The sequence below is a fragment of the Leucoraja erinacea genome, unplaced genomic scaffold (genome assembly GCF_028641065.1).
Source record: "Leucoraja erinacea ecotype New England unplaced genomic scaffold, Leri_hhj_1 Leri_117S, whole genome shotgun sequence".
In the NCBI taxonomy this organism is placed as follows: domain Eukaryota; kingdom Metazoa; phylum Chordata; class Chondrichthyes; order Rajiformes; family Rajidae; genus Leucoraja; species Leucoraja erinaceus.
The window spans coordinates 232,992-252,842 of record NW_026575429.1 but is presented as its reverse complement, the minus strand read 5'-3'; the positions used below and the strand labels follow the sequence as shown (position 1 = coordinate 252,842).

Genomic DNA, 19,851 nt, shown 5'->3' with positions numbered 1-19,851 from the left:
GACTGTGGGCAGGAATGGGAGTGAACCCTTCTCCCACTGGCCTTGGTATTTTCCAGATACCATTATTGCAATCATACTGTTACAATGAGCTGCAGGAATGTTTTAATTCAATTCTCGTTCACAAGGTCCGGTTGATAACAGGATTTTTTATTATAATCTGTAGGCATTGCCCTGTATTCATGCTGAGAATAAAACAGTGCGAGCTTCCACTTGGTGAGGCTGCGTTTAGAGTATTGTGTTCAATAGACAATAGACAATAGGTGCAGGAGTATTCCACTGAGTTGGATGATCAGCCATGATCATATTGAATAGCGGTGCAGGCTCGAAGGGCCGAATGGCCTACTCCTGCACCTAATTTCTATGTTTCTATGTTTCTATGAGTAGGCCATTTAGCCCTTCAAGCCAGTACCGCCATTCAATGTGATCATGGCTGATCATCCCCAATCAGTACCCCGTTCCTGCCTTCTCCCCATATCCCCTGACTTCGCTATTTTTAAGAGCCCTGTCTAGCTCTCTCTTGAAAGTATCCAGAGAACCGGCCTCCACCGCCCTCTGAGGCAGAGAATTCCACAGACTCACCACTCTCTGTGAGAAAAAGTGTTTCCTCGTCTCCGTTCTAAATGGCTTACCCCTTATTCTTAAAACTGTGGCCCCTGGTTCTGGACTCCCCCAACATCGGCAACATGTTTCCTGCCTCTAGCGTGTCCAAACCCTAAACAATCTTATATGTTTAAATGAGAAACCCTCTCATCCTTCTAAACTCCAGAGTGTACAAGCCCAGCCGCTCCATTCTCTCAGCGTATGACAGTCCCGCCATCCCGGGAATCAACCTTGTAAACCTACGCTGCACTCCCTCAACAGCAAGAATAGTAGTCACATGTTTATACAGAGTTGCAGCAATGATGTTTAATACAAATCAATCACAGGCTGTACCCATTCAAAGTATTCTTCTCACTGATACAATACACTTTGCATCTTGTGGTTCTATCTATCACAAACTGTTGATCACAAACTTTGAAACAGGAACTTGGTCAAAAAGCCCAACATTTACAATTCCGTCGTAGCAATGTAATCTTCGATGTCAGCCAGAAGGCTTCAGTTTACAGAAGTTACCACCTTCCCAGGAAATACATCCTTTCTCACTATTGTAAATGGTATTCTACTTGGACAGAACAGGGTGCACTATCAGAGCAGTTTGAATGCTGGCCTCCAGTTTCCTGATTCCCACATCTTTGCAACTTCAGCTTATTTCAAAACCCAAAAAGGTCAAGCTCCACTCAAGCTAACCTTCTACTTAATCAATTCTAATGATCAACTATTTCACTCGTCACTGGGATATTATCACTTTCATCTTCACCCCCTTTCTCCCTGTGCCTGCACTCGCACCAATGAATATCCTCACGCTGACAATGGAGGAGGCCCAGGTCAGGGTGGGAATGGGAAGGGGCATTAAAATAGTTAGCAACCGAGAGATCTAGTAGGCCTGGGCGTATCAATTTAGGGGACAGTATAGTAACCTTCATTAACGCACCAGATGACATTACACAGTACATCAGCAAACTGACCTGCAGGAAAGCCCATAACGCTGAAGATACGATCCAACTGATCGTGGTGAAAAGGGTTACTCGTTTTGATATCTTCCTGCCGACAATGGAAAATGGGTTCCGATGTTAACAGTTCTGCAAAAATGCACCCAATGGCCCAAATATCTACAATAAAAAGACAGGAAATGGAATAAAGCAAAGAATATCGTTGTTGAATTCATTGTAAATGACACATGCTGCTCATTGTTATTAGTCATAGTCATACAGCATGGAAACAGGCCCTTCAGCCCAACTAGGGAGGAGTGCTGAACTACTATCTACCCCATTGATGACCCTTGGACTATCTTTGATCAGACTTTACCTTGCACTGAACGTTATTCCCTTAACATGTTTCTATACGTGTGTATAGGAATGACTAGAGTGTAATCATGTGTTGTCTTCCTGCTGACTGGTTAGCACGCAAAAAAGGGTTTCACTGTACCTCGGTACACGTGACGATAAACTGAACTTATGGTGCATGTGACAAATACATTTGAACTTGAACTTGAACTATCCAAGCCAATTAGGCTACAAATCTGTACGTCTTTGGCGGCAAAAACAAGGGGGCAGATTATTATCTCAATGGGGTTAGGTTAGGTAAGGAGGAGGTGCAGCGAGACCTGGGTGTCCTTGTACACCGGTCACTGAAAGTTGGCGTGCAGGTACAGCAGGCCGTGAAGAAAGCTAATGGAATGTTGGCCTTCATAACAAGAGGATTTCAGTATAGCAGTAAAGAGGTTCTTCTGCAGTTGTATAGGGCTTTGGTAAGACCACATCTGGAGTATTGTGTACAGTTTTGGTCTCCTAATTTGAGGAAGGACTTCCTTGTGATTGAGGCAGTGCAGCGTAGGTTCACGAGATTGATCCCTGGGATGGCGGGACTGTCATATGAGGAAAGATTGAAAAGACTAGGCTTGTATTCACTGGAGTTTAGAAGGATGAGGGGCGATCTTATAGAAACATATAAAATTATCAAAGGACGGGACAAGCTAGATGCAGGAAAAATGTTCCCAATGTTGGGCGAGTCTAGAACCAGGGGCCACAGTCTTAGAATAAAGGTGAGCTCATTTAAGACTGAGGTGAGAAAAAACGTTTTCACCCCGAGAGTTGTGAATTTGTGGAATTCCCTGCAACAGAGGGCAGTGGAGGCCAAGTCACTGGATGGATTTAAGAGAGAGTTAGATAGAGCTCTAGGGGCTAGTGGAATCAAGGGATATGGGGAGAAGGCGGGCACATGTTATTGATAGGGGACGATCAGCCATGATCACAATGAATGGCGGTGCTGGCTCGAAGGGCCGTATGGCCTCTATTTTCTACGTTTCTATGTCTTTGGAGTGTGGGACAAAACCCATGCAGGTCACGGGGAGAGCGAATAAACTCCGTACTCAGGATGGAACCCGGGTCTGTACCACTGTAAAGGGCCTGTCCCACTTACGTGTCCTTGGCACGCATATTACGCGACCTTGTGGTCGTGTTGAGCCGCGATGGTCCAGCGAAGGTCGCGAGCGATTTCATGCGTACGCACAGCCGTCTGGAGCGCGTGACGTAATTTGAAGATGGACACAAAGCTGGAGTAACTCAGCGAGCCCGGCAGCATCCCTGGAGAGAAGCAATGGGTGATGTTTCGTGTCGAGATTTTCTTCAGTCTGAAAGGAAGGGTCTTGATCCAAAACGTCACCCATTGCTTCTCTCCAGAGATGCCGCCGGTCCTGCTGAGTCACTCCAGCTTTTTGTGTCTATCTTCGGTTTAAACCAGCATCTGCATTTACTTTCTATACAGAAGGACGAGGAGGGTCCTTACTGAGACTGACCCAATAGTGAAAGGCCTGGATAGAGTGGATGTGGAGAGGACGTTTCCACTGGTGGGAGAGTCTAGGACCAGAGGCCACAGCCTCAGAATTAAAGGATGTTCCTTTTGGAAGGAGATGAGAAGGAATTTCTTTAGTCAGAGGGTGGTGAACCTGTGGAATTCATTGCCACAGAAGGCTGTGGAGGCCGTCAATGGATATTTTTAGATTAGATTCATTTATTGTCATTCAGACCTTCCGGTCTGAACGAAATTACGTGCCTGCAGTCATACATATAATAATAAATGACAAAACACACAATAAACACAGATTAACATTCCACCACAGTGAGTTCACCAGGCACCTCCTCACTGTGATGGAGGCAAAAGTCTTAAAGTCTCTGTCTCTGTTCTCCTTGTTCTCCCTCTGCACTGAAGCGATCCAGGCCTCCGCTGTTGTGACCCCGCCGGATGGTGGTGTTAAGTCCCGCGGCTCAACCGAGCTCCGTGAACGGGCCGGTTCAAGTTCCGTGGAAGATGCCGCCCTCCAGTCCAGCGGACGCAGCTGTAGTTGCGGGAGCTCCGGAAAAACAGGTCGTCAACCTGTGATGTGCGAGCTCCCGACGATGCCGAGCCCCGAATTCAGGTCGCCGCCACCGGAACGCATCCGCAGCCCGAAGCCGGCCAGCCTCGCGTTGGTAAGTCCTGGCTGGCTCTGCCTCCGGAGCCTCGAGGTCGGTCGCAGCTTGAGGCCGCCAGCTCCGCAATTAGGCCTCAGCGCAGACGGAGGCAGAGAAGGGGGAAACGGCAAGAAAATGTCGCATTCCCCCGAAAGAAGAGACAAAATAACATGTTTCACCCCCCCCCCCCCCCCCCCACACACACATACACAACCTAATGAACTAAAATTTAACAAAAGGAAACAAAAAAAGTAAAAACAGACGGACTGCAGGCGAGCCGCAGCTGTCAACAGCGCCGCCACTTAAGGTAGAAATAGAAAGATTCCAGATTGGTATTGGTGTCATGGGTTACGGGGAGAAGGCAGGAGAATGGGGTTGAGAGGGAGAGATAGATCAGCAATGATTGAATGGCGGAGTAGACGTGATGGGCCTAATTCTGCACGTAGAACTTATGAACAGTTAATACAAAGAGAAAAATAACCACACCACAGAATATGGTGCTACTGCATTGCAGCGTTAGTTACAGAGAAAGTGTAGATTAAAAAAAAGGGAGAGCCACAATGTCTATTGGGAGATCTGGATTACTCTGTTATCATATACTCGCCCACAACATCTTAATAGACAACAGACAATAGGTGCGGGAGTGGGCCATTCAGCCCTTCGAGCCAGCACCACCATCCAATGTGAGCATCAAGTCAAGTCAAGTCAAGTCACTTTTATTTCTATAGCACATTTAAAAAACAACTCTCGTTGACCAAAGTGCTTTACATTGGTGGAGGTACTAACGTTATACAACAGTGGTTCATGGATTAAATACATACATCACTACATACATATAGCCCTCCCTCAGAGGACGTCAAGAAAGGCTTGGGAGTAGAGATGAGTTTTAAGTCTCGACTTAAAGGAGTTGATGGAGGGGGCAGTTCTGATGGGAAGAGGGGATGCTGTTCCACAGTCTAGGAGCTGCAACCGCAAAGGATGTTCAGCCATCATGGCTGATCGTCCACAATCAGTACCCCGTTCCTGCCCTCTCCCCATATCCCCTGACTCCGCTATCTTTAAGAGCTCTACCTAGCTCTCTCTTGAAAGTATCCAGAGAACCTGCCTCCACCGCCCTCTGAGGCGGAGAATTCCACAGACTCACAGATTTAGATTCAGATTCAGATTCAATTTTAATTGTCATTGTCAGTGTACAGTACAGAGACAACGAAATGCATTTAGCATCTCCCTGGAAGAGCGACATAGCAAACGATTTGAATAAATAATAATAAGTGTCCGGGGGGGGGGGGGGGGGGGGGGTGATTGGCAGTCACTGAGGTACGTTGTTGAGTAGAGTGACAGCCGCCGGGAAGAAGCTGTTCCTCGACCTGCTGGTTCGGCAACGGAGAGACCTGTAGCGCCTCCCGGATGGTAGGAGGTTAAACAGTCCATGGTTGGGGTGAGAGCAGTCCTTGGACTGTTTGAACAACTCTCTGTGAGAAAAAGTTTCCTTGTCTCCATTGTAAATGGCCTATCCCTAATTCTTAAACTGTGGCCCCTTTGTCCATGATTACATGTATTTGCTGGCAAAATCTGCTGGTAGTGTTTAAGAGGTTTTCGGACAGGCACATGGAGATGCAGCAAATTGGAGGATATGGATCACGTGCAGGCAGAGGAGATGAATTTAATTTTGCATCATCTTTGGTATGGATGGTCATAAGGTCATGTCACAAGTAATAGGAGTAGAATTAGGCCATTCGGCCCATCAAGTCTACTCCACCATTCAATCATGGCTGATCTATCTCTCCCTCCTAACCCCATGCTCCTGCCTTCTCCCCATAACCCCTGACACCCGTACTAATCAAGAATCTATCTACCTCTGCCTTAAATCCATTGACTTGGCCTCCACAGCCGTCTGTGGCAAAGAATTCCACAGAATCACCACCCTCTGACTAAATACATTTCTCCTCAACCCCTTCCTAAAAAATTCTGAGGCTGTGACCTCTAGCCCCAGACTCTCCCACGAATGGAAACATCCGCTCCACATCGTAAAATTCCATACAGACAGCACCCGCGCAGACAGCACCCGTAGTCAGGATCGAACCTGGGTCTCTGGCACTGTAAAGCAGCAACTATACTGCTGCACCACCGTGCCATCCCAAGCTGCTTGTCTGATGGGATAACACTTTTGGTGTGGGCTGAAGGGCCTGTTCTTGTGCTGCAGTGTTCTGTTCTGTTCTGTTTCAAGGAATACAGGAAATGGGAAGTCGAGGAGTGAGGGAAACAAAGTCCCGGTGTTTAGTTTAGTTTGGAGACCCAGCGTGGAAACAGACCCTGTCTTTGGAATGTGGGAGGAAACCAGAGTACCCGGAGAAAACCCACGTGGGTCACGGGGAGACAATAGACAATAGGTGCAGGAGTAGGCCATTTGGCCCCTTCGAGCCAGCACCGACATTCAATGTGATCATGGCTGATCATCCCCAATCAGTGCCCCGTTCCTGCCTTCTCCCCACGTCCCCTGACTCCGCTATCTTTAAGAGCCCTATCTAGCTCTCTCTTGAAAGCTTGAAGGGTCACAGTTTAAGGATAAGGAGGAAATCTTTTAGGACCGAGATGAGGAAAATATTTTTCACACAGAGAGTGGTGAATCTCTGGAATTCGCTGCCACAGAAGGTAGTTGAGGCCAGGAGTAGGCCATTAGCTATATTTAAGAGGGAGTTAGATGTGGCCCTTGTGGCTAAAGTGATCAGGGGGTATGGAGAAAAGGCAGGTACCGGATACTGAGTTGGATGATCAGCCATGATCATATTGAATGGCGGTGCAGGCTCGAAGAGCCGAATGGCCTACTCCTGCACCTATTTTCTATGTCTATCCAGAGATCCTGCCTCCACCGCCCTCTGAGGCAGAGAATTCCACAGACTCACCACTTTCTGTGAGAAAAAGTGTTTCCTCGTCTCTATTTTAAATGGCTTACTCCTTATTCTTAAACTGTGGCCCCTGGTTCTGGACTCCCCCAACATCGGGAACATGTTTCCTGCCTCTAGCGTGTCCAAGCCCTTAACAATCATATGTTTCAATAAGATCCCCTCTCATCCTTCTAAACTCCAGAGTGGACATACCAACTGCTGAGAGACAGCATCCGTAGTGGCGATGGAAGCGGGGTCTCTGGTGCTGTGAGGCAGCGACTCTACCGCTGCGTCACTCAATGAGAAAGGAAGTGGGGAAACAGTCCCATTGAGTCACAGGAGTGCAAATTTCCAGGAGACAGGAACCAAAATTCCTATGAGTTTAGGCAGATAATGGGGGTAAAAATAGCTCCAATGGATATAACGGGAGCATGAAACAGAGCCCTTGTGATTTTAAAAGGAGCATGGTCAAAGTATCGTGGCGAGTAAAAGAAGCATTGTCAAATAGAACACTAGTGAATTTAGAAGTAGCGAGGCAAACAGGATAGCAGTGATCCTAAAAGGAGCATGAGGAACAGAGGAGCAGTCAAAATGTAGAAACAAGGAGTCACAGCACTTGAAACAAGCGTTTGATTCAAACACAGAGCCAGAGGATTCAAGACGTTCCTTCAGGATAAGTACAATGGCTAGCAAAAGTTTTCATACCCCTTGAACTTTTCCACATTTTGTCACGTTACAACCACAAACGTAAATGTATTTTATTGGGATTTTATTTGATAGACCAACACAAAGTGGCGCATCATTGTGAAGTGGAAGGAAAATGATACATGGTTTTCAAATTTTTTTACAAATAAAAAACTGAAAAGTGTGGCGTGCAAAAGTATTCAGCCCCCTTTACTCTGATACCCCTAAATAAAATCCAGTGCAACCAATTGCCTTCAGAAGTCACCTAATTAGTAAATAGAGTCCACTTGTGTGTAATCTAAATTCAGTATAAATACAGCTGTTCTGTGAAGGCCTCAGAGGTTTGTTAGAGAACATTATTGAACAAACAGCATCATGAAGCCCAAGGAACACACCAGACAGGTCAGGGATAAAGTTGTGGAGAAGTTTAAAGGAGGGTTAGGTTATAAAAAAATATCCCAAGCTTTGAATATCTCACGGAGCACTGTTCAATCCATCATCCGAAAATGGAAAGAGTATGGCACAACTGCAAACCTACCAAGACATGGCCGTCCAGCTAAACTGACAGGCCGGGCAAGGAGAGCATTGATCAGAGAAGCAGCCAAGAGGCCCATGGTAACTCTGGAGGAGCTGCAGAGATCCACAGCTCAGGTGGGAGAATCTGTCCACAGGACAACTATTAGTCGTGCACTCCACAAATCGGGCCTTTATGGAAGAGTGGCAAGAAGAAAGCCATTGTTGAAAAAAAGCCATAAGAAGTCCCGTTTGCAGTTTGCCACAAGCCATGTGGGGGAAACAGCAAACATGTGGAGGAAGGTGCTCTGGTCAGATGAGACCAAAATTGAAGTTTTTGGCCTAAATGCAAAACGCTATGTGTGGCGGAAAACTAACACTGCACATCACCCTGAACACACCATCCCCACTGTGAAACATGGTGGTGGCAGCATCATGCTGTGGGGATGCTTTTCTTCAGCAGGGACAGGGAAGCTGGTCAGAGTTGATGGGAAGATGGATGGAGCCAAATACAGGGCAATCTTGGAAGAAAACCTGTTAAGAGTCTGCAAAAGACTTGAGACTGGGGCGGAGGTTCACCTTCCAGCAGGACAACGACCCTAAACATACAGCCAGAGCTACAATGGAATGGTTTAGATCAAAGCATATTCATGTGTTAGAATGGCCCAGTCAAAGTCCAGACCTAAATCCAATTGAGAATCTCTGGCAAGAATTGAAAATTGCCGTTCACAGACGCTCTCCATCCAATCTGACTGAGCTTGAGCTATTTTGCAAAGAAGAATGGGCAAAAATTTCAGTCTCTAGATGTGCAAAGCTGGTAGAGACATACCCCCAAAAGACTTGCAGCTGTAATTGCAGCGAAAGGTGGTTCTACAAAGTATTGACTCAGGGGGGCTGAATACTTTTGCACGCCACACTTTTCAGTTTTTTATTTGTAAAAAAATTTGAAAACCATGTAACATTTTCCTTCCACTTCACAATTATGCACCACTTTGTGTTGGTCTATCACATAAAATCCCAATAAAATACATTTACGTTTGTGGTTGTAACGTGACAAAATGTGGAAAAGTTCAAGGGGTATAAATACTTTTGCAAGCCACTGTAAATCAGCATGTAATGTGGTACTGAGGCTATTGTAAATACACGCTCTCTGTTTGCTGGGCGAGTTGAATAAACAGAGGCACGGCATGCCTCCTCAGTCCCATGGAGTGCACAATCCATGTCATGTGGGAGCTGCAGGATATGTCAGGATGTGTGGACAATGGGTGCCGGCTTTTGCTGAAAGCATTGCCACACATGCAGGAAGCTAGGCGTCAGGAGGTGGCTACCAACAACAGATACAAAGGGTGCGTCAGTCACAGAGGCGCAGGGGAGCGGCACGGTGGCACAGTGGTAGAGTCACTGCCTCACAGAACCCGAGACCAGGGTTCCATCCCGACTATGGGTGCTGTCTGTACGCAGTTTATAACAAGAGGAATCGAATATAGGAGCAAAGAGATCCTTCTGCAGTTGTACAGAGCCCTAGTGAGACCACACCTGGAGTATTGTGAACAGTTTTGGTCCCCTAATTTGAGGAAGGACATTCTTGCTATTGAGGGAGTGCAGTGTAGATTTACAAGGTTAATTACCAGGATGGCGGGACTGTCATATGCTGAGTGAATGGAGCGGCTGGGCTTGTGCACTCTGGAGTTTAGAAGGATGAGAGGGCATCTCATTGAAACATATAAGATTGTTAAGGGTTTGGACACGCTAGAGGCAGGAAACATGTTCCCGGTGTTGGGGGAGTCCAGAACCAGGGGCCACAGTTTAAGAATAAGGAGTAAGCCATTTAGAACAGAGACGTGGAAACACTTTTTCTCACAGAGAGTGGTGAGTCTGTGGAATTCTCTGCCTCAGAGGGCAGTGGAGGCAGGTTCTCTGGATGCTTTCAAGAGAGAGCTAGATAGGGCTCTTAAAGATAGCGGAGTCAGGGGATATGGGGAGAAGGTACACAAAAATGCTGGAGAAACTCAGCGGGTTCAGCAGCATCTATGGAGCGAAGGAAATAGGCAACGTTTCGGCCGAAAACCTTCTTCAGACTGATGGGGGGGGGGGGCGGGCAGGGAGAAGAAAGAAAAAAGGAAGAGGAGGAGCCCGAGGGCTGGGGGATGGGAGGAGACAGCCCGAGGGCCGAGGAAGGGGAGGAGACAGCAAGGGCTAACAAAATTGGGAGAATTAGGAGGTTACAAAACTGTCTCCGGAGAGAGGAGGAGAACTTCTTCAAAGTAGGCATACCTTGAGGAGATTTCGCAGTGGAGTACCTTTGTGTACCTTCGATTTTCCTGCATCTGCAGTTCCTTCTTAAAAACAATATGGGGAGAAGGCAGGAATGGGGTACTGATCGGGGATGATCAGCCATGAATGGCGGTGCTGGCTCGAAGGGCCGAATGGCCTATTCCTGCACCTATTGTCTATTGTACCTTCTCCTGCGTGAGTTTTCTTCGGGATCTTCAGTTTCCTCCCACACTTCAAAGACGTATGTTTGTAGGTTAATTTAGTTTAGTTTAGTTTAGACATACAGTTTAGACATACAGTGCGGAAACAGGCCCTTCAACCCACCGAGTCCGCACCGACCAGCGATCCCCACACACTAACACTATCCTACACCGACTAGGGACAATTTTTACATTTACCAAGTCAATTAACCTACAAACCTGTACGTCTTTGGAGTATGGGAGGAAACCGAAGATCTCGGAGCAAACCCACGCAGATCACGGGGAGATCGAACCCGGGTCTCTGGCGCTGCATTCGCTGTAAGGCAGCAACTCTACCGCTGCACCACCGTGACCGGCTTGGTGTAAATGCAAAAAAATAGTCCCTAGAAGCGTTAATGTGCGGGGATCGCTGGTCGGCGCGGTGTTTCCACGCTGTATCTCCAAACCAAACTAAACAATTGCCCATCCATTGGCACTGCTTCATAGGCACTGCACTGGTTCATTTTTTAGAACATTTCCTCCCACACACCAAGGACGGACGTACAGGTTTGTAGGTTAATCGGCTTTGGTAAGAATTGTAAATTGTCCCTAGTGTGTAGGATAGTGCTAATGTGTGGGGATCGCGGGTCCGTGCGGACACGGTGGGCCGAAGGGTGTGTTTCATTGCTGCATCTCTGAAGTAAACTAAAGGATGATCTCCAGACCCACAGAGAACGATACTTCTCACTCTCTGTTTCTTTCTCACACAGAGTGGTGAGTCTGTGGAATTCTCTGCCTCAGAGGACGGCGGAGGCCGGTTCTCTGGATGCTTTCAAGAGAGAGCTAGATAGGGCTCTTAAAAATAGCGGAGTCAGGGGATATGGGGAGAAGGCAGGAACGGGGTACTGATTGGGGATGATCAGCCATGATCACATTGAATGGTGGTGCTGGCTCGAAGGGCCTGAATGGCCTACTCCTGCACCTATTGTCTATTGTCTATTGATAGATGTTAGTTCAGGAAATGCTCAAGGTGAATTAGATTCTAACCCATGTTTGGTTCAGAGTGCTGTTTGGTTTAGTTTAGTTTAGAGATACAGCACAGAAACAGGCCCTTCGGCCCACCGAGTCCACCCTGACCAGCAAGTCACGCACATCCGACACCCAATTTACAATTTGTACTGAAGCCAATTAACCTACAAACCTGTACGCCTTTGGAGTATGGGAGGAAACCGGAGCACCCGGAGAAAACCCACACAGGTCACAGGGAGAACGGTACAAACTCCGTACAGACAGCACCCGTGGTTAGGATGGAACCGGGGAGTGATGGAAAGGGGTTTTAGGAACTGGGGTGCTCTAAGGTCCGTGAGGCTAAGGTTGGGAAGGAAGGAGGGGGGGGGGGGTGGAATTTTTGATGTGAGGTCATGCCCATGTAAGAGTACAAGAATGCATAACTTGTTTGTGTGTTTATAATATAGTTTATCGTGAGTAGTAGTAGAGCTAATAGACTTGATGTTTCAATCCGTGTAATAAGTCGGCCATCTTGCTATTTGCAGTGGGATTGGAGTGGTGAAAGGTTGGGTAGGTACGTCATCATGTGGTCACCCTCCTTCTTTGACGTTTCATTGATAAGCCCACAACATCTCCAGAGGGCTCAACGGTGATACCTGGCGTCCCAGTTACACCCCCCCTCAATTCCATACCCTCCTGTATTCATCTTGCAGCCCAATTGTTGTCTCCCTTTTTGATCCAGATCCAATTGCTGCTTTTTTCTGCAGAATTTGATGATGATTTGATTGCTTGTTGGAGGGAGCGACACCTCACCCCCATTGTCTTTAATAGCCTGGTCATAGATGTAGCAACAAATCGTGTATTATATGTCAGCTGCTTTCTTGTATCTCTCTCTCTCTCTCTCTGTTTCCATTACAAAATGTCCCGTATTGGTATATAATCTCCATTTTCTTCTGTCACCTCTTTCTTTCTGCATGCCATTTCTTCCGCACACCTTCTGTCCTCACATATTCTTTGGGGTTGAAGAATTTTGACAGAGGAGTCCCCACCAACTTGATAAATAGAAGAGTTGAGAGATGATCAGTTTGAAGTCTTGCGCGTTGTGGTACATGCAGAAATTCATGCCACTGACGCTTCTTTCACATTCTGCTGTTGATACTGGAATTGTATTTTCAGCCGCTAGCAGCTGCTGAAAATCTGCACAATCTATCTTCCCTTTAGATTCCTTGAATTCTCTGCAGGCTCTGACACAAAGCCGGCCATTTAAGCCAAGTTGTTCTGCCATTTCATATAACCATATAACAATTACAGCACGGAAACAATCCATCTCGACCCTTCTAGTCCGTGCCGAACACATATTCTCCCCTAGTCCCATATACCTGCGCTCAGACCATAACCCTCCATTCCCTTCCCGTCCATATAACTATCCAATTTATTTTTAAATGATAAAAACGAACCTGCCTCCACCACCTTCACTGGAAGCTCATTCCACACAGCTACCACTCTCTGAGTAAAGAAGTTCCCCCTCATGTTACCCCTAAACTTCAGTCCCTTAATTCTCAAGTCATGTCCCCTTGTTTGAATCTTCCCTACTCTCAGTGGGAAAAGCTTATCCACGTCAACTCTGTCTATCCCTCTCATCATTTTAAAAACCTCTATCAAGTCCCCCCTTAACCTTCTGCGCTCCAAAGAATAAAGCCCTAACTTGTTCAACCTTTCTCTGTAACTTAGTTGCTGAAACCCAGGCAACATTCTAGTAAATCTAATGATTTCTTCTACATCATTATCCCCAAAGGTAAAAAGTGAATCTTCTGGAATATTGTTAATATCTAAATATTTCTACTGGCTAATAAACTTTTTACATTTATCATTGAATCATAGACTGCGCAAATCATGTACAAAGCAAGAAATAATTTACTTCCAAGAAATATACAAAAACTGTTTATGGAAAGACAGGGTGGGTATCATTTGAGAGGGGAACATAATTTTTAAAAACTCAATGTCAGAACAACTCTTAAAAGTATGTGCATAGCAATCTGTGGTGTGAATTTGTGGAATGGTCTGGAACAGGAGATAAAACTTAGCACAAGCATAATTCAGTTTAAAAAGATGTACAAAAACACTTTTTTTAAAGGATATTGGGAGGAGGATAGGTGATTGTGAGTGGAATATTTGTTATACTGATTGTAGTGGGAAGGGTGATTATAGGGTGATGGGTTGTATATATGACTAAGATACTGTATAGTATATTTTCTTTTTTCTTTTTTTCTCTCTTTTGTATGGCTTTGTAAATATTTAATCAGTGTATAAATGTGAATAATTAGTTGTACATATAGCTGCTGGTGTACATATGGTGTACATATAGTGGCTGGTGTACATATGGTGTACATATAGCTGCTAAATTTGTATGATAATTACAAGCAGTTGAATAAGGGGTGGGAAATAATAAGCTTTGGCTTCTTCCTGCTCCTTTTTGTTCACATACGATTTAATTTATTTATAGATATTGTTTATGACACTTTATAAATATTCTTGTTTTGTTTTTTGTATGCTGTTTCACACTTGCTTTTTATTCTTTTATTCTGTTCGAAATGTTTTCTATTCTATGTTCTATGTAATAAAGAATTAAATAAATAAATAAATAAATAAATAGATTCAAGCAGCCTGGATTTCATATTATTGGCCAAACTCTTCAAATACTGTTGTCTATGGATAGTAGGTACTTTACCAGCTCTCAAATGTATTCCATTAAATATCATCAGGCTTGTTGTTTTCTCCACTTGAGTATAACATTGCCCTGGCTTCTCTATTTGACATTCAGGAACTTGATAGTTGGTTTAATTTCCTCATGTGCTTTACTAAGTGTACAATTTCCGTTCTGCAGTTCAAGTGACAGTTCAGACAACTCTAGCAATCAACAAGCCCAAATTATTTACGAAAGCTGATGATTCTAATACTTGTTCTCAGCCCCTCGTACTTTGCTCACTCTGCACTAGATCTTGAAGCATCACAGCTTGCTTGTCCAAAATGCTCCCAAATAGCTTTATAAGACGGCCACATTGCCTTTACAGTTCGGTAAGACAAAGCAACCCATCTCACACTGAGAACACCACCAATTTTCAACAGTTGACAGGGAAGAGCTTCAGCGCGTGCAGTTAACTCATCCTGATTCTTAGGAGACCTGTGATATAAGGAATACAATTGATCACAAAATATCTGAAAATGATTCAAACCTGCAACTTCACTTATAGCATCACCTACACTGAGTTCAAGCTTGTGACTGGCACTAAAACCACCCACAATAACATATTCACCACTCACGATTTAGGCTGGAAAAAACTATTGGTACTACTTATTTCCTCCCCATCCATTCTAATTTAACTGAAACACTTAATCTGAAAATGCATTTTCTTATTGGGGGCAGATAATATGAAAAGTAATGCCCTTAGAGACAGCGGCTGATTGGACGGGAGGAAACCGATTTGCTGATTGGACGGGAATTTTAAGGGAAGCTTGTCGGTGATTGGACGCAACCCCCTTAGAGACAGCGGTAGATTGGCCGCCAAGTAATCGGGCACAAAAAATTGACAAATAGGAAAACAAAAAAAATCGGAATTCCGATTTAAATCTGATATAATGTACATAGGGTGGGTATCGATTAATTCTAGACAACAGATTAAAAAAAAATCTAACCCCATTAAATCACTTAGGGTGTATTATGATATGTTCTACAGTATGAAGTGTACAGGTAAAACTTGCACTTCCAGAGTGGTCCATCGTGTAGTTTCTTCAGCGGACCCACGGATTTATTTTAAGAACAAAACATAAAGTGCTGGAGAACTCAGCAGGTCAGGCCGGATCTATGGAGGGTCCGAAGAATGGTCTCGACCAAAAATGTCACCTATTCCTTCTCTCCGGAGATGCTGCCTGACCCGCTGAGTTACTCCAGCGAAAGACAGAGAGACACTGCAAGAGAGGGGGAGAGGGAGAGAGGGAAGGAAGGAGAGAGCAAAAGGCAGAGAGACACATCGAGAGGAAGAGAGGGAAAGGAGAGAGCGAAAGACAGAGAGACACATCGAGAGGAAGAGAGGGAAAGAAGGAGAGAGTGAAAGAGAGAGACACAGGGAGAAAGGTCGAGGGAGAGAGGGCAAGGGCAAGGACGAGGACGAGAGGGAGAGAGAGGGAGAGAATAATAAAACAACTTGGAATAATAAAATAACGTGACTACCTGCACACCAGAAGAAGCCCGTGATCAGTGTCCGGAGCAATGACAGTCAGTTTATTAAATTCCCCTATCAATTTTATTCAAAGGAACGCGGTGTCATTAACACATGGTCAAAACACAATTACATATACTGAGGAATGTGGATCGATGTATTGATGACACATTGCATAACTACGTGTTAACTACTGGCTGTTAACAAGTGCTAACAATGGCAGTTAACAAATCGTTTTCATCTCATGGCTGGTGCAGCAGTGACTCGTTGTAACGATTATCCAAGGTCTTTTTAAAAAAAAATCCACATCCATTTAAACAACTCTGACTCTCTTCTTGCGCAGAAATTGGACATAAACTAGAAACTGAAAAGTTGGGGAATGCCGACCCCCTCCGTACCCCCGAAGGATTCTCTGGGGCGTGAAACCTGGGTCAAGACCGCAGCACTGAGGGTGGCTCAGCAGTTCAGAGAGAGCTGAAGAGAACAACAGTTAGAAGGAATTCTACAGCTATGATTACAGATGTGAATACAAGATGATATGGTGCCTCCTTGGTAAAGGATCAACCTGTTCAGTGCCACCCCCGAGTATATTCGAGTCATGACCAAACGTTGGCAGGGAACAGGTTAAGGTTATGATAGAACACGGAACAAAGCGGCACAGGAACAGGTCCTTCTGCCGAGAATGTCCACGGCAACCATGGTGCTAATCTCCTCTGTCTGTATGTAATTCCTTGCATGTCCATGTTCCTATCTAAAAGCTATGTAGCGATGTTACAAAACTTACCTTCAGCGGCGCTGCAGTTCTGCCACTGGCCGTGTGCGCGGCTTTGGCGCCTTTGAGGGGGGGTGGGCGAGATTAAAATGCCGTTTTCTCCTGCCTGTCCGAGATATACCGCGGGACAATTTAATCGCAGGAGTAAAATAAAAAAGCTGCTTCTAACGCCGTCCATGCCTATAACGGGATGGATCTCACGTAAGGGACAAAACATAATGTAAGTCGTTTATTTTACACATAAACTTGCTTCTTAGGATGACTTTAATCCAAATTTAATTGGCGAAAATGTGATTTGAGCCCCATACGAACCGGCAATGTTTTTCTGCCGATATGGGGTTTAAATTCACCGCATCCACAATGTTCCAATCGATCGCGTTCCACAAAAACCCACTCGCAAGATGATTTAAATGCCCATTAATTTACGGGAATTAAACATTAAATTCCTTCCATTTGGACTATAAAGTCATGACAATGAGATTTTAAAATCATGTTATATTGTGAATTCTTGTGTGAATGTTATTTGAACACTTAGGCTATTTAAAAATGTTAACCTTTTCTTAAGAAATGGATAGATGTTTAGATCTAGTAATTGAATTTTGTAATTAGCTACAATTAGATAACTAACTAATTATATGCTTTAATTTCAGGTCATCCACGTAAGTTGTTTCATATTTGTTTCAGAATGCTTCAATCTATAATAACTGAAAATGTATTCCAGTTCTCTTAATTTTTAAGAAAGTTATGGGCTTTTGACTGTCCTTGATCACAGCTTTTGAGTTAAGTCAATGGAAAAGCAATAGGGAACAAGATGCTAATTTCCGAGTATGAAAATGGCCATAACTTTTTTAATACTGAAGATATGAAAGTGAATTAGGTGTCAAATTGAACTTCTTTTTATGCTTTATCTGATGGGATAAATTACAGACTTGATTTTTTTAATCTCAAAATGTTGTAACATTGCTACACTATGGTACCTGGTTCCACCACCACCCCCGGCAGCGCGTTCCAGGCACTCTGTGTGGAAAAACATGCCCCTGCACATGCCCCGGCGGCAGGCAAGTGAACGGACAGCGGTCAAATCATCAACGGAAGAAATAGAAAGTGTATGAACATAGAACAAGGTGTATGAACACAAGACAGCATGGGCACGGCCTCTATATTGGTGCCAAACAGGATGCCAGGTTAGACTGATCGCATCTACCCGTACATGACCCATAGCCCTGCATTCCCTGCATATCCCGGTGCTTATCCAAAAGCCCCAAACTCCAATATCTTATCCGCTTCCATCACCACCCCTGGCAGCACATTCCAGACCACCGCCACTCTCTTTGTAAAAGACATCTCCATTAAACATTTCCCCCTCACAATGTACAACTACGCCCTCTAGTGTTGGACGTTTCCAATCTGGGAAAAGGTTCTGACTGTCTACCCCATCGATGCCTCTCATAATTTTATATATTTCCATCGTCTCCTCTCAACCTCTGACGTTCCAGAGAAAGCATCCAAGTCGATTCAACCTCTCCCTGTAGCTGAACCCCTCTAATCTAGGCAGCGTTCACAACACAAAAAGCTGGAGTAACTCGGCGAGTCAGACAGGAATGAGATGCTGTCTGACCCGCTGAGTTACTCCAGCTTGTAGTGCTTCCAGAACAAGGGGTCACAGTTTAAGTATAAGGGGGAAATCTTTTAGGACCGAGATGAGGAAAACTTTTTTCACACAGAGAGTGGTGAATCTGTGGAATTTTCTGCCGCAGAGGGTAGTTGAGGCCAGTTCATTGGCTATATTTAAGAGGGAGCTAGATGTGGCCCTAGTGGCTAAAGGGATCAGGGGGTATGGAGAGAAGGCAGGTACAGGATACTGAGTTGGATGATCAGCCATGATCATATTGAATGGCGGTGCAGGCTCGAAGGGCCGAATGGCCTACTCCTGCACCTATTTTCTATGTTTCTATGTTTCTATGTTTATCTTCAGTTTAAACCAGCATCTGCAGATCCTTCTGGTAAACCTCTTCTGCACCCTCTCTGAAGCCTTTGGACGGAATCAAATGCACAAATAGAGCTAGACACACTTACAGCCCTGTCCCACTGTACAAGTTCATTCAAGAGCTCTCCCAAGTTTAAAAAAAAATCAAACTCATGGAAGCACGTAGAATAGAAACATAGAAAATAGGTGCAGGAGTAGGCCATTCAGCCCTTCGAGCCTGCACCGCCATTCGATATGATCATGGCTGATCATCCAACTCAGTATCCCATCCCTGCCTTCTCTCCATACCCCCTGATCCCTTTAGCCACAAGGGCCACATCTAACTCCCTCTTAAATATAGCCAATGAACTGGCCTCAACTACCTTTTGTGGCAGAGAATTCCACAGATTCACCACTCTCTGTGTAAAAAATGATTTTCCCATCTCAGTCCTAAAAGATTTCCCTCTTATCCTTAAACTGTGACCCCTTGTTCTGGACTTCCCCAACATCGGGAACAATCTTCCTGCATCTAGCCTGTCCAAGCCCTTAAGAATTTTGTAAGTTTCTATAAGATCCCCCCTCAATCTTCTAAATTCTAGCGAGTACAAGCCGAGTCTATCCAGTCTTTCTTCATATGAAAGTCCTGCCATCCCAGGAATCAGTCTGCTGAACCTTCTCTGCACTGTAGCATGTACGTAGCAGGTACGTCGGAGCTCGGCGACGTCTCTTAGCGGCACGTAACGCTAACGGCAGGTACTCGCGAAACGCGGTAAGCTCGGGAAGACTCGTGAAGATTTTTCAACATGTTGAAAAATGTCCAGGAGAGCCCCGAGCACCTACGAGCGGCCGGCCTTTACCGTAAATCTCCGAGTTTGAATCAGGGCAAACTCGGGAGAACTCTTGAATGAACTCGTACAGTGGGACAAGGCTATTACAGTGCAGCCACGCAAATCCAACAAACACACTCGGCATGGTCGGTGAACTGCAGCCGCACGTCAACAAATGGGATTACATTGTTGTTGTGGCATTTGCAAAGAAAGGTTAAAATTAGGCAGGGATATAATTTATTGTTAGATACAAAGTGTTCAAGCATGATAACAGAGACAGAAGGGGCAGTGGCAGCATAAACTGAGGTGAATAATGCAGCGTTGGAGAGATTTGGGGAAATGACAACGTACGGAGTCTGTGGAGGAAGCGGTCATTGTTTATTATGCAGGGTGTGGACAACATTCTATTTTTTTTTATTACATTTTCCACATAAATTTATTATTCCATTTCTTCGAAGATCCTATCAAAAATTGGAT

General features: G+C 45.0%; 1 protein-coding gene across 1 annotated transcript in view; it reads right to left on the bottom strand.

Annotated features, from left to right (window-relative positions):
- cdk19 (cyclin-dependent kinase 19) overlaps window positions 1–19,851 on the bottom strand; it is a gene marked incomplete at its 3' end in the record, with an annotated part of 215,960 nt that overhangs the window by 51,390 nt on the left and 144,719 nt on the right. The window contains exon 8 of the mRNA XM_055665333.1: window positions 1,566–1,709. Within this exon, the coding sequence (XP_055521308.1) occupies window positions 1,566–1,709 (144 nt within the window). The remainder of the gene's footprint in view (window positions 1–1,565; window positions 1,710–19,851) is intronic.